Source organism: Trematomus bernacchii, unplaced genomic scaffold, assembly GCF_902827165.1.
Source record: "Trematomus bernacchii unplaced genomic scaffold, fTreBer1.1, whole genome shotgun sequence".
Classification (NCBI taxonomy): domain Eukaryota; kingdom Metazoa; phylum Chordata; class Actinopteri; order Perciformes; family Nototheniidae; genus Trematomus; species Trematomus bernacchii.
In genome coordinates, this window is record NW_022987930.1 from 1 (window position 1) to 15438 (window position 15438).

At 44.2% G+C, this 15438-nt stretch overlaps 1 protein-coding gene and 1 non-coding gene across 2 annotated transcripts; both read right to left on the bottom strand.

Moving 5' to 3' along the window:
- Window positions 1-5680: 5680 nt before the first annotated feature.
- On the bottom strand, window positions 5681-10161 carry LOC117470659. Its single transcript, XM_034115473.1, has 5 exons — window positions 10048-10161; window positions 8815-8954; window positions 7201-7366; window positions 6765-7051; window positions 5681-6637 (listed from the first exon to the last, which is right to left on the bottom strand). The coding sequence occupies exons 4-5, from the start codon at window positions 6920-6922 to the stop codon at window positions 5815-5817; spliced, it is 981 nt and encodes a 326-aa protein (XP_033971364.1). The 5' UTR covers window positions 6923-7051; window positions 7201-7366; window positions 8815-8954; window positions 10048-10161; the 3' UTR covers window positions 5681-5814.
- Window positions 9977-10048, bottom strand: trnaq-cug. Its single transcript has one exon. It is a non-coding gene; the product is annotated as a tRNA-Gln (tRNA).
- Window positions 10162-15438: the final 5277 nt, after the last annotated feature.

The window sequence follows — 15438 nt, forward strand, 5'->3', positions numbered from 1 at the left end:
AAACATGACAGTTTCCACCGGGGTCTTCACAGGGGTCTCGCTACCGGAGGCTACTGCAAACATGACAGTTTCACCGGGGCTATTCACAGGGTTCTCGCTACCGGAGGCTACTTGCAAACATGACAGTTTCCACCGGGGTCTTCCACAGGGGTCTCGCTACCGGAGGCTACTGCAAAACATGACCAGTTTCCACCGGGGTCTTCACAGGGGTCTCGCTACCGGAGGCTACTGCAAACATGACAGTCTTCAACCGGGGTCTTCAACAGGGGTCTCGCTACTGGAGGCTACTGCAAACATGACAGTCTTCACCGGGCTCTTCTCAGGGGTCTCGCTACCGGAGGAAACTGGTAATATGACAGTCTTCACTGGGCTCTTCACAGGGTTCTTGACCGGTCTCTTTCCACCGGAGGCTACTGCAAGCATGACAGTCTTCATAGGGTTCTTGACCGGTCTCTTCCCACCGGAGGCTACTGCAAGCATGACAGTCTTCACCGGGCTCCTCACAGGGGTCTCGCTACCGGAGGTTACTGGGGACTGCATGACAGTCTTCACCGGGCTCTTCACAGGGGTATTGCTGCCTGAGGCTACTGTGTTTATGCCGGAGGTACTTTGGGATTGCCAGGCCCTTAAATCGTATACATTCGTCCTCTTCCTCAAGAACAGCAGCACTCTGCTTCCTGGGTTTTAGCTCCTTTTTCAGCCTGGAGCGCAGGGTCTTCACCTCATCATTGAGGGCATCCTTCTGAGCCCTCAATGCCACATTTTCCAGCATCACCTGCCTGCAGTCCTCGTTGTCACACTCGGTATGTGGGGAGAAGGGTGGAGGGTGCCCGGGGTATTCCTCCTCATTGTCTATATCCAATGATGTAGCCATTCCAATGATGGGGTTAGTCTCACGGAGGTCATGGAGCAACTGCAGTGCCACACTATGCTTCAGCCTTGCCATGACCTGATGTGCCTTATGTCGGGACAACTCAGGGTGGTCATGTTTTACATGACGGTCCAGTCTCTTCCCAGCGTACGAACACCCAGCGATGGGACAGGGTTTGGTCCGAACATTTATCCTTCCACTGGCTATTTTCAGGAGGATTCCCCTCTCCTCCAAGTTCCGCACTGCATGCTTGTGCTTAAGGTGTTTGTTCAATGCCAGATAGAAGAGTCTGCACACCGGGCATTCAGATGACATCCTTCCTGAAACACACATAATGATTTGATCAAAATTATGTTATAGTTCTCCGTTTATATGCGTTAGCGTGAGCGGTGGTTGCGACACTGGGTCCGATGCATCAATTCATGGTGCATGGACGAAGGGAAGTATTGGGTTACCACCGGGTCAGATGGTCCCACTTCCGCACCAACGCGGGGCTGGTGATGGCAACATTGGGTCCGATGCATCAATACATGGTGCCCCGACCATGAGAGGGTTTGGGGTACCCCGGAACCAGGCACCACCCCAGCAGGAAACGGGTTGTATGGTCAAAGGAGGAAAGAGTGATAGAACCGGGGTAAAGCAAAGAAAGTGTCCGACAATAGTGACTTGTGAGGCGGCCAGAGAGTCTGTCATATCTCGGTCCTATCCTCCAGGCAACGCTGTGGCCAAAACTGGGCTAAAAACTAAAAAAAACTAAAAAATATTTCATCCAGGGAAATTTGGGTGAAAATGAAAAAAAAGTACCCCAAAATAGTCCTTCATTAGCCAGCAGCAGTCCCCTGTCGACTCATGTGACATTCCTCCAGGGTTACATAGAACCAGGGTGTGGGCTCCGAGCCATCTCCGAGACATCTCTAGTCCGTGTTGATAATGGGGGAAATGTACCCCAAAATAGTCCTTCATTAGCCAGCAGCAGTCCCCTGTCGACTCATGTGACATTCCTCCAGGGTTACATAGAACCAGGGTGTGGGCTCCGAAGCCATCTCCGAGACATCTCTAGTCCGTGTTGATAATGGGGGAAATGTACCCCAAAATAGTCCTTCATTAGCCAGCAGCAGTCCCCTGTCGACTCATGTGACATTCCTCCAGGGTTACATAGAACCAGGGTGTGGGCTCCGAGCCATCTCCGAGACATCTCTAGTCCGTGTTGATAATGGGGGAAATGTACCCCAAAATAGTGCATCATGACTCAGCAATCATCACACTCAACTTTGGTGAGAACCGGGCAAAGGGGTCAAAATCCGTCAATGTGGGGGGTGAAACGGCTGTACGCGAGCCCTGGGGGGGGCACCCGGGACCGGGCAGTGCCCCCGGCAGAAGGAACCGGGTCAAACGGGCCAAAACAGGAAAAAAAATAAAAATAAAAATAACCAGGCAAAAGGGGGGAAAATGGGAAAAAAAGTGTCCGAAAATAGTGCCTCATGACCCCGCAGGAGTCCCCCGCGGACTCCCCTGACATTCCTCCATGGTCGAAATCATCCAACTCAACTTTGGTGAGAACCGGGAAAAGGGGTCAAAATGTAAAAATTGTACCCCAAAATAGTGCCTCATGACCCCGCAGGAGTCCCCCGCGGACTCCCCTGACATTCCTCCATGGTCGAAATCATCCAACTCAACTTTGGTGAGAACCGGGAAAAGGGGTCAAAATGTAAAAATTGTACCCCAAAATAGTGCCTCATGACCCCGCAGGAGTCCCCCGCGGACTCCCCTGACATTCCTCCATGGTCGAAATCATCCAACTCAACTTTGGTGATAACCGGGCAAAGGGGTCAAAATGTAAAAATTATACCCCAAAATAGTGCCTCAAAATCGGGTAGAGTCACCTGGAAAGTGCCCTCGCATTCCTCCATGGCTCAAAATGTCGAACTTAAACTATTTGGAGAACCAGAGAAATGTAAAAAATACGCCCCAAAATAGTGTCTCAAAATCGGGTAGAGTCACCTGCAAAGTGCCCTCGCATTCCTCCATGGCTCAAAATGTCGAACTTAAACTATTTGGAGAACCAGAGAAATGTAAAAAATACGTCCCAAAATAGTGTCTCATAATCGGGTAGAGTCACCTGCAAAGTGCCCTCGCATTCCTCCATGTCAAACTTTAAGTATTGAGAGAACCAGGCTGGGGGGGTCCTTGCGCCACAAAATTAGGCCCACTCAAAGTGCTTGGTGAGCGGATACATTCTTCCATGATTTGCAACAGCCGTTATTTTTCTGAGTGCACCCAAAAACTGGGTTTCCGATTTCGTGCAGACGGTAGTTTGAAAAGTATGGATGAATCTTTTTAACAGAGAAGTGGAAATGAAGCCCAGGGACTTTTTCCCCTTCTCCGTTGTACCAACCATCGGAGAAGGGGAAAAATCGGCCTGAAGCGCCAATAGTCTGGCCCCTTCTCCCGTTGGCACTCTGTCATTTTTTTGACAATTTTTCAAAACTTCATTTTTGATTATTTTAAGTTATAATTAAGCGTTTTCTTCAATTTTTTTTGCTTTCCACGGGTGGGGGCGCCTGGCAGGCCGCCTATGAGCACCCAAATTCGGCCTGGATCATCCAGGATTTGTGGGCTAAGCTCCATAAACTGACTAAATCACCCAGAGAGGTCACCTTTCTAGCCCAAATATATATAATACAAATACATTTAAATAGTAAAAGGTGCACTTGTGCTCTGCATTACCCGGAATTTTATTTTCATAGCCCCATGATAGTGATTAAAAATCATTTTCATGGGAAAAAGTGTTAAAACGCCTGATTAAATTATATGCAGGACCCCAGTGAGCTCCAGACTATGTGCATTGTGTTGGGGAACCATATAAATGATAGAATAAATGCATTTAAATGCAAAAATAATGATTTTAAATCATTTTAGGGGGACAATTGTGGAGAGGAGCCTGAAAATGACTCTGCAGCAGGCTGCCTATGAGCACCCAAATTCGGCCTTCTTCACGGAACCACGACCCCTTCTGTGGAGGGTATTCTCGTGCCCCTGGTGAGCACACAATGACCCAGGAAAGAGTCTTCAAAACACAGGTAAAACTGTGTTAAACAGTGGGGTAACATGTTTGAAATGACAGCACACTGCTGCTTGTTGGCAGCCTGACTCACTTGACTTGTCTCACACACACCCAGGGGGGGAGAAAGAGGACACATTGACCCAGGAAAGAGTCTTCAAAACACAGGTAAAACTGTGTTAAACAGTGGGGTAACATGTTTGAAATGACAGCACACTGCTGCTTGTTGGCAGCCTGACTCACTTGACTTGTCTCACACACACCCAGGGGGGGAGAAAGAGGACACATTGACCCAGGAAAGAGTCTTCAAAACACAGGTAAAACTGTGTTAAACAGTGGGGTAACATGTTTGAAATGACAGCACACTGCTGCTGGTTGGCAGGCTGACTCACTTGACTTGTCTCACACACACCCAGGGGGGGGAGAAAGAGGACACATTGACCCAGGAAAGAGTCTTCAAAACACAGGTAAAACTGTGTTAAACAGTGGGGTAACATGTTTGAAATGACAGCACACTGCTGCTTGTTGGCAGGTAAACATTGTTTAATTGTTTAAGTGTTTTTAAATGTATGGAACAGTGTTTTGTCTCTTTCAAAACTCTCCCGTCATTGGCCGGATACATGGGGACGATTTTATATTCACTATGACCGTTACTATTCCAGTGAGACGAAGTACGTCCGGTGACGGGAGTGATCCCATGTTAATTTTGTCCAAAAACCAGAGCATTCCCTTATCTGGGATAAATGCAATCGTTTTCACTGACTGCATTTCTCACACACACATCACTCTCTTGAACCCGCACAGTGCTTTGACAGCACTACGGTTTATTCCACTCACGTGCACGCGCCCACCTGCTGGCTCCTATACTGGAGTTTACAGAGGGGGCGGGGAGTGTGGGACAGTGTTCTTTTCCGATCCAAAGAGCCCTTCCGTAAACACGGGGGCTCCCAGGAGATCAACACGGTCCTTTTTGAAAAGTGTCATGCGGCGTGATCCCTCACCGGGATACCACACGGCGGCCATGATCAAGCTACAAATAATCGCGCTGATCTGGCGAGGTGGGGGCATCTCCAGCAATGAGCGAGATGCCCAACACACCCGTGTTTATCTGCAGTCGCCCTGTCACGCGGTAGCGTAGCAGAGCTCTTTTCAGCTCCCTGCCCAGCCTGCTGCCCGCTGGGAGCAGCTGCGCTCCGCCGCCATGGTCATCACCTAGGGCGGTGGACCTCCATGGACCGAACCCGGAAGTGCCTGACAACGGCAAACGGAGCCATCCGCCCCGCTGGAATGGCAAACGTGAATGGCACCGCCTCGGCCATATCCTGGTCCCCCAAACACTCTACAGAGGTGGTGGAGATCGGTGCCCGCGATCAAACCAAGGCAGGTGGGGCATGGCCGAGATTCCAGTAATGGTGAGTCCATTTTTCGTTTCTTCTAATCTTCGTACGTTTATTTAACTCTTCGGTTGTCAGCTCGTCTGAAGAGAAAAATGATAGTGGGGCGGCGGCTGGAGCCGCCTTATATACTGTGGGCCTGCGCGCGCATTCAGGTAGGCTCGCCCCGATTGGCCGGCTACGTTTACGTAAATTCAGTAGGTGAAAGCACGCACAGCATGATAGAGAGTAGTACCCATAGAGTCCAGTAGAGGGCGGAGCCTGTGAGAGATATAACAATTGTTTAAACAAAGTAATTTATTTAACTAAAATTCACTCATATATATATATATATATTTATACAAACACAAACTACTACAACATAAAAACATAGGATAGACATACTGCACACTAGAAAATTGTGCAAAGTAGTAGTTTTAAGGCAATTAGTGTGAGTTCAAAGGGCAAAGAACAGCCGCTGTGAAATATGTGTCATGTCCGTGACAAAATCAGACAACATTCAATGTTGCCATGAATGACAGTATATTTCGGATGATGTCCAGTCCAAGATCTCCTCTACGACCAGCAAGAGGATCAAACTGTGCGGTGAGTTGCTCCATGTCCTCATCGCTTAGCAGGTGCTGGTTTCGAGGTACGGTGACCCTCTCTGGCCAGTCCAATGCAACATCCCCTGCATCAGCTCCACCCTCTCTTTCTGGCTCCTCCTGAGCAACATCCCCTGCATCAGCTCCACCCTCTCTTTCTGGCTCCTCCTGAGCATCTCCTTGTCCTCCACCAAAGAGGCTCTGCATGGCAGAAGTGGTCTGGCCCTGCCGTTCCAGGCAACCTTGGACAAAAAGTTGTATGGGACTCTGGTGTCTTTCGGTCCTCAACCCATGATTGTTCCACTGGTCCAAAAAAACCCGTAGGTCATGGTTTATGCGCGGGAGATAGACATAATGCAGGGCCCACATGTGCATTTCATTGTCTATGTCTATTATGCCTTCACTCTCCAGGAAGTTGAAGAGGTCGTAATAGACATTGCTCACACCTCGCCACAGGTCACCCCAGAGCCGTTCTATTCTCTGGTTGTGAGTGCTTCTTCCACGGAGAGCACTGCCTCTGTGAGAGCCTCTGAAGATGTTCATCATTAGGCAGACAGAGTTGTTTTCGCCTCCATGGTCGGTTCTGACCCTCGAGGGCACACCATACTTGGCCACCGCGTCCATGAAGCTCGCCATCACGGTACTGCTCCTGTTGTTGTCTGAGGCCCGGAGGAAGACGACCAGGCGGCTATACCCATCTATACCCCCATGAATGACAATCCTCCACCTGAAACAAAAACATGAAAAGTATAACTAGTTTGATGCACAATACATAAACTGAAGCAGGAGTTTGGGTTTTGTGGCCTATTGATAGAAAGTATCCATCTTTCAAGTCTGGTATTGGTCATATTTACCTTATTAATTTGTGGTTTCCATCTAGGTGCCACAAGGAGTTAGGTCCGGCGACCCGGTATGCTCTACGGTGCAGTCTCTGTGACATTGCTCGTAGTGCAGCTGCTTCTGGGTCTATCCGCCTCATGCTGTCCCGCACTCTGCGTCTCTGTATCCACATCTGCTGGGCCTGCAGCTGTGCCCTGACAGATTCGGGGCCAATCTGGTTATTCCCAGCCACTATCTCCTTGATGAGGTTGTCTAGTGCAGCATCTGAGATGGTGGAGTATGTCCCAGCATGTGGAACTGCCTGAAAAATAAACATGTTTTAAATATATGAGACCTACGGTATTTACTTTACAACATGCATATTGTAACATGGCTACAACCCCTCCATGGGATGTTTACAATAAATTGAGACAAGATGGCACTCCCAATGTTGAAGACATTGCTACATACCTCAATCGCCGTCTCACTGTGCGCAGAGATACTTTTAATATCTGTGCCATCTTTGTTGCTGTAAAACCACAGCTCCTCAAAAAAGAGAGTTGCTCTCTCGAAATGCTGAATTGTGGGGGACCTCGACCACCCAACAAAATGAGTGGGGCGTGGTAGCCAGAATGACCTGCAACAACAGCAAAATATTAGATTACATGTATTGTCATTGTTGTAAAAGCAACGCATTTATGCCGTTGTGCCAGAAACTCACACAATGCGTCTATTTTATTGTCATTGCCCAGCCTACAGATACTTTAAAAAAAAAAAAAATGCAGTTTGGCATTAAACCAGTGGACATGCAATACACTATAGTTGTAGTATACAGTAAGAACAAAAGCATAGCATGTGTATGGGCATAGAGATACATAGTTGCAGTCCATGTCTTCCAACTATTGATGAATCGTGATCTTCTCGCTCCCAGGAAAGAAACTTAAAATAATGAGACTAATGGAGTCTCTGAAAAGGTTCAAATTGGTACTTTAATTAAGTAACGTGGTTAAAGAACAAGCATAAGGTAAGGAAGAGACAAAAGCCGGTGTTGTCCCTCGGGAGGCTGCAGCGAAGTTAAGAGAGCGGGTTGTCCTTTCCGATCTCTTTTATACTTTTCTCGTTCTCTCCCGCTGTGCAGATAGGGGGACCGCCCTCCTCGTTTTCAATGTTCGACATCGCGTGAAACAGGATTTCGACATTTTGTATTCCTTGCTTACTTCCTTAAGCCTTTTCTCCTCCTTATCTCTTTCATGACTTTTTATTTAATACTTTATAAACAGCTGTAATAGTTAGTTTAGAAATCCTAGAAACACTTTTACGGCACAGTTCTCATTTACGGTAACTCCCTCTGACGTCATAGCTACTCACGTATGTGAAAACACTTTACGATCAACTGTACCTTCATTTAATATAAAGCAGTAATAATATCTCGACGTCTATAGATGTAGTGTTAAAGTCCGTAGGTTTTGGTGTGCAACACTCCATGTCATTTTCACTTTACATTCAGAAAACGTATTATTATTAGCCACATGCTAACTGCTAACTACTAACCGGATATGAAGGATTTTCAGAATAAAAGCTTGGCATTGAGATTTCCTGAGAACTTCCGGGTTTTTTCACAATGAAACAGCTTTTAAACTGACGATATGTTTTAGACTAAATTATGCTATTAAACATTGATTTTAATTTCTAACACAACCCTGAAGACAGAGACTCCCCCTCTGGCACCCTTTCAATGTCCTCATTCACACGTTTGATGATACGTGGTGTGTACTACAGATGGCCAGACTGCCCTCGATGGGGGAGGGGGAATAGCGTCTCCTCTACTGTGGCAGGATATAAAGTTGGAATTTGGAGTACAGTTTTAAGAGGACAACTCGAGACTCAGAGCGTCTCACCAGAATGTTCTAATTAATAGCTGGCAACTACAGATTAAAAAGGTTTTTATATTGGTATTACCAATATTTCAAACAAATAATTACTTTGAAATGTATTGGCTTGTTGGCCACTTAGTACTCAACAATACTAGCACTGGTTTATCAACGAAAGCCTATGCTAAAGTGAACAATTATCACATCGACCGACCTTGTTGTGCGGGTGTGGTAGGCCAAGATCTCCGGACTTCAAGTATATATTCCCGAAGGTCCTGAAGTAAAATATCAGCTGTAGGGACGTTAATTAGCCTGCCCCGTGACCACTCGAGGCTCCTTTCCATGGTTTCTAACCTGCCAGTAAACGGTTTGATGAAATAAGGGAGAAGACAGAATTTGTAAGTGTGAAAGATCTCACACAACCTCAGTTTAGGTTACATGCAAAAACAAACTACATTCCTTTGTGTTGGTACTGGTAGTAGTGATAGGCTTGGCCCTTACCTCGTTACTTTTTTTTTTTTTTTTTTAAACTTTATTTTAAATTATTAGGGCAGTACATTATATACAAGTTACATCAATAATACACACATCACACTAAGTATAAATATATAAATAACATAAGGAGAGCACGTTTTACTTATGAGGCTCAGTTAGGTCACAGACTCAAGATGCCCCATGGCAGAGTCTGGGATTTGTCCAGGATCTTTTTTCTCCTTAGTTCAGTAAGTATCTGTTTCACTATGGTGTTACTGCCGATTACTGTCTGGTTCAGTATCATTTTACACCTTGTTTTCCACATTTTCATACATGCGATACAAATTATCATCTGAAAAAGTTCTCTCTGCTTTATGCCCATCCCCTCATCTAGAATACAAAACATAATTGAGGCATATCTTACATTGAATACTAAACCGATGCCCCGCAGGAGCGACCACACCTCCTCGGCTCTGTAGCAGTCCATGAGGAGGTGCTGTAAGGTCTCGTCTTCCTCACAGTTAATCATGGGGCATGTTTTAGTTTTGACATAACAGCTCCATGAGACCACAGCTCTGACCGCAAGTCTGTTGACAGATATCAGCCACCTCACGTCTCTCAAGACATATTGACTTCAAGAAACTTGAAGTTCTCCACACCTTCCACTTCTCCATACATATGGTGGACTTCCTTCTTTGTTCTCCTGCAGTCAATCGTCAACTCCTTGGTTTTAGAGGTGTTAAGGACCAGGTTGTTGTCCTAACGCCACTCAGATTATTCCCTTGACTTGACTAGATAGACTTATTCTCAAGTCACTCTTCATCTTCTATATTGCAACCACTATCCTGCTACAAGATCCTCCTGAGATGTAGAAGCTGGCTTTTTTCAGGGTACTCAAAGAAAGGTTCCACCGAGATTTGAACTAGGATCGCTGGATTCAGAGTCCAGAGTGCTAACCATTACACCATGGTACCTCGTTACTGTGGATTGTAACACAGCATGACCGGCATCATCTGTTTGGAGAAGTCTTGTGCAGTCATTTATTGTCCTTTTGCAACGCAAGATGAAGTTTCTCGTGGACATTTTTCCGGCTTCTGCTTCTGAATCTGCTTCTGAATCTGCTTCTGAATCTGCTTCTTTTTCGATGATACTGCCATCCGTATGTCTTACCTTAAACTGCCCCGCCCATTTGTTTAGCTTCCGGTTCGAACACATGTTCTTATTGTTCTTCTTCTTTGGTGTTTATTGGCGGTTGACGTTAGCCTCATCCCAATACCCCTCCTCGACTCCTCTCTTCCCCTCCTCCGGGACTTGACCCGGAAATCGATCAAGACACGCCATTTTGAAGGACGTCCCAATAGCTGAAATGCACACGGAGGAGTCGAGGAGGGGTGAGGGAGGAGGGGTAGGGAGGATACACGAGAGCAGACTACGCGGAAGTGTTTTCACTACTCGCGTATAAAAGCCCCGCCCCCACCTTCACAGCTGGTCGATTTCAACACAGGAAAACGGAGAACTGGAAGAATGAGTGGAAAAGCGTCACATAAATGTATAAGTGCTCACAGCTCCATGGGAATTATTATGTGCAATTCATTTCTTAAGGTTATACTAACAATTTAAGTCATGTTTAATGATCTTGAACGTCACTAAAACATAGCTATTAAGAAAGCTATTTCATAAATGGCTAGATCTTGATAAATACAAATTATTTGTTTTGTTTTGTGTTAAGATATTCAGGAGTTAAATTATTTAAAATTCACAGTCCTGAATGTGGGTTTGTGGTAAATGTGGGGATCTACAGGACACACATTTTCAGAGTAAAGGCTTTCACATTATTATAATTATAATTTTATTGAAATGTACATTTTACACCAAAACGGAACACAAAAGCAGGACCAACCATCATACATTGAATTCCTTGACTAAAAAGAGAAAGATTCATCATTTAAATACATATTTAACAATAAATGGGCCGGTTCTAAGGGGTTATTCAGTTAAACCCAATGAGAGGGGATACAGCTGTGCACATGTCATCATTAACAGACGTCGTTTAAGAGTGACGTTTGAGTGAACGAGGACATCCCAATTAATACCTGAGGACTCCTCTGTCCTCGCGTCACCTCCTCGTGTCTCTCGCTCGCATCTTACGGAGGCGGAGCTAAGACGCAAGGAAGGGACGCGAGTGAGGGAAAGGAGGAGTCGAGGAGGGGTATTGAGATGAGGCTGTTGAATAAACAGAAGGCTGCTTTTGTGGAGGAAGTTACAGCGCTACGTACAGGCTCGGCATATGTACTGCAGCTTTTTCCAGCGGTATCCATAAATCTCTTAATTTTGCCCTCAAAGTGCACCAGATTGATGCATTTAACTTCAATATAAAGAAAAACATCTTCTGTTGTAACAACAATAACATTATAAATAGTAACATAGCTGAACATGGTATTGCACATTTAGCTTTCAGTGTTACTGACCTGAGATGTTTTTATTACATGAATTAAGGTGACTGAGGCTTTTTAACATAGACTTTTCAGTGTCCCACATTAGGAAATGCAGATTGTCTGAGACAACTTGGCACTAAGAGTACTGATATGTCTACCATTTCTTTTCTGAGTGTAATATCTGCATTTTCTCTGACCCAGACAAGACTGACCCAAGATTCCTGTACATAGTGGAAAGTGAAATTGACATTGTCAAATTTAATAAAAATACAAAATAATGTATCTGTGTACATGTTTTACTGTACTGTGATCTGCATGCACTTATCAAACATTTAATTACAGAATGGTGATGCAACAGGAGGAGCAAAACACACACTTCAAGTCAGATCATCACCCTTAGCTATTTTAATTACCTCTCAAACTACCTAAACTAGTTATAAATGTTCTCTTTTGGTTTGAATTGGAGAAGGGCAATGGTTATCGATGGTGCTTTTAAAGCCTATTGTATACTGTTAAAAGGTTGCGGTTTTTACTCAGACCGGGCATAAAAGGTGTGACCCACACACCACCACGAGGTACCGACAAACTCCCTTCTTTCTATACTACCTCCATTCATCAGTTTTTGCACATCATTTCAACTTTTACCCTGTTAGTTTTTCCCTTTAGACTTTAAACACAGAGCTTAATGAACACACCCCTGAAACCTTGGGATTCAATACCCGTAAAGCACTGCTGCCGTATTTAAGATCAACCGATCGTGGCGACCTCCAATATGACATAGAATCCAGCAACAGAGTTAGCTTAGGTGCGACTTACCTGTTGTTCTCTCTGGTGTCTCTGCAAGACTCCGTCAGGGATTGATCCTCAGCCAAGGAACAGGACACTGGAATCAGACTGGACTCAGGACTCAAGCTATTGTGGGAACAGGTTTACAGTGCCGTCTGAATTGTCACCTATTCAACAATAATCAGAAGGGCTACATGGACTTTAGTTTCCTATCACAAATGTGAACAGGTAGTTTTATTAAAGTTTCACAAGTTACAACACCACACATCAATAAAAAATGAAATGCGTTTTGCCCAGATACATATTATATCCGAGATCTTTGCCTCAATACGAGTAAGTAATACGATCGTCTTCCGTTGCTTGCTAAACAAGCTGGAGAGTTCAAGTTCAAAGCTGGGTTCGAAGAGGAACTGCCCTCCAGTGTTTTTCAGTCTTCTTTTATCCTCTTTTTTCCCGCGGTTTGTCACATGGTCTGACACGTGGTTTGTCACATGCTTTTTGTGCAAGCTGGCGCGTTTAGAGGTGTCCTTCTTCGTTGTTGTGTTTAACTGTTCACTTCCAGCGAGGAAATACATAACAGATGTTCTCCTCGAAAAGGGAAGTGCATAGAGAGTTCAAGTCCTCGAAAGAGGAAGTGCGTACTTTGCATCACGGGTCTTTATGAGCACCCATGTAAGGATTTATGTTATACACCCTGTTTATATTGCTAAAGCATTAAACTATACGATACATGTCTATGGCATTCAGAGTTTTAACACAGTTTCTAGCATATTTAAGCTTTATATAATAAAATACATTGTTCCATTTTCTTCCTCTCTTGAACAATACTAACTGTGTGATTTATATTGCTTTTCAAATGCATATAGGCCACCCATTTACACTGCTCTTCCCGTCAAGAATATGAATAGAACTTAGTTAGATCACTTTACATTTCTGCGAATGAATTTTTAATCACACACGTCTCCCCGTCCCGAAACTAATAAATAAAATAAAAAGAGGAAACAATTTTCAAGTTCAGTTTTCATCGTTTTATTTAAAACAACTGACATAACTGACATAACTGACACCATAGGCCTATCTGCTGCGGAAACCAGGACGAGCTATAAAAAGATAAAATAAAGATAAAAATGTTCCTCTCGCTCTGAGGAAACTGCCCTGGTGGGTTCATCAGGTGTGGCCGCCGACCCTGGAGTGACCACTGGCACTGGAATGACCGGTGGCAATGGTGTTTTTATTTATTTATTCATTTATTTAACAGGGACAGTGCACATTAATGAACATTTCTGTAAATGTGCCAGAGTTAGCCAAGAGGCTATTTTTCATCTGTAGTCCCTGGACAGATTTTAAAAGTCAATCTAAAACACATTTCATTTTAAACAAGTAAATACAATACATTTAAAACATGCAACATACATTACTGGGATACTTAAATAAAACAATTTAAAATACAGAACATTAAAACAAAACAAATAAAACAAAACAAAAGAACATGTTAAAACACAGGCAGTGGGTTGTAAGGAGCAGAAGATTTGGTCAGTGTTGGCAGAGCTGATTCCTCACTAACCATATTTTGAGTTTTGATTTAAATAAAGTGAATGTGGACTGGTCTCTGATTGGAGATGGGATTGAGTTCCATTGCTGAGCAGCTTTAACAGAAAATGAAGACTTACTGAAATAACTTTTTCTGAGTGGAATAATGCAATCTCCTCTCTCTGCACCTCTTGTTACCCTAGTTGCAGTTGTGCGTATGTTAATAAACTGTCTAAGAGGAGGTGAGGTAAGGCCGTTTATGTTAAGGCCAGTATTTTGAGTGTTTGTTTGTACAATGACTCCAGTGGTTTTAATGTTGTTGTACTGGCATGTGACCAGGTCGTTAAACAGTAGGTGATGTGTGAGAGAACCATAGAGTGTGTGTACATCAGAGATGCCTCAATTGACATGTAATCTCTGGTGAACCTAAAATTCGACAGACTGACTGTTGGTGTTGAGATGTTTTTATTACATGAATTAAGGTGACTGAGGCTTTTTAACATAGACAAGCAGATAGTGGATAGATTTAGTTTGAAAGATATAACTCTGGAGTCCACCCACAAAGTGCAGTGTCGAAGTGCGCATATTTTACGTATTTAATCATATATTTTCGAATATAAGGGGTAGAAATATGATTCAGATAACCGCATAAATATGTGGTTACATTTTCAATGTATATTGTCTTGTATAAATTAAGTTATACTCTCCAAGGCATGTTTATGTTAAACAGTATATATCATTACAAACAGCAGAGGGCAGTATAGGACACGGAAAGGCCTCAGTGCGCCGTAAAGTAAGTGTTGTTATTATGTGTCTGCCTCAGACTTGGCATTCTGGCTAGAAAGGCAGCAACGTTCCCTCTGCTTCATTCATATCTCCTGTTCAACAGGTTAGTAGTGTTTACAAAGATTATGTCATATTTCGATCTAAGAAGTGTGTTTGAAACTGTTCTTTATGTGTAGTTTAATGTCATTCTGTGAGCTAGTTCGGCTCCACTACAGTGGCTAATGGCGTCCGCTAGCTTCTTTAGCACAGGCTATCGCCCACTGAATAATGTAGGGCTAAAACCACTATGTTACTAGGTGTATGACTCCCGTGCACTAGTTTGGCTTACATTTCAAGTGTATTCTGCTTGTATAAATATGTGAAATGCTGGTCTGAGTTCATAATTGTTCATAGTATTGCAATGCTAATAGCGCTAATGCTATGCTAATATTGTGCCTATCAGTGTACAACAGAGCCAGGTTAAAGGGAGTACAGTCAACTGGGTTGTGTGTGTTATCACTGTATTATATACTGTAAATTAAGAAGGCTTTAATCCTCCATTAAAGTCATAATATGGCATGTGAATTTATTTCCATTTTTTTATTAGAGACAAATACGTCATACAGTTATTTCGATTTGCTAAATGTAAAGGTATGTTTTTTTCAGATTTCACAGCTGCCTGGGCCTAGTGGCCCACAGGCGACGTTTATCCAGCAGCCAGAACCTTCATCTGTGCCGGCCCCCAGGTCAAGATCTACCGTGGTTCAAAGACCTCCACCACAGCCATCACCACCAAGGACCAGAGGACCAGCATCACTACAGCAGCCTCCACCTCCATCTGTGCCTGC

Coding starts and splice junctions, on each gene's coding strand:
- LOC117470659 (XM_034115473.1), bottom strand. CDS start 6,922: ATGTGGATACAGAGACGCAGAGTGCGGGACAGCATGAGGCGGATAGAC. Junction 6,638..6,764: donor GGAAACCACAAATTAATAAG/GTAAATATGACC, acceptor TTTTTGTTTCAG/GTGGAGGATTGTCATTCATG.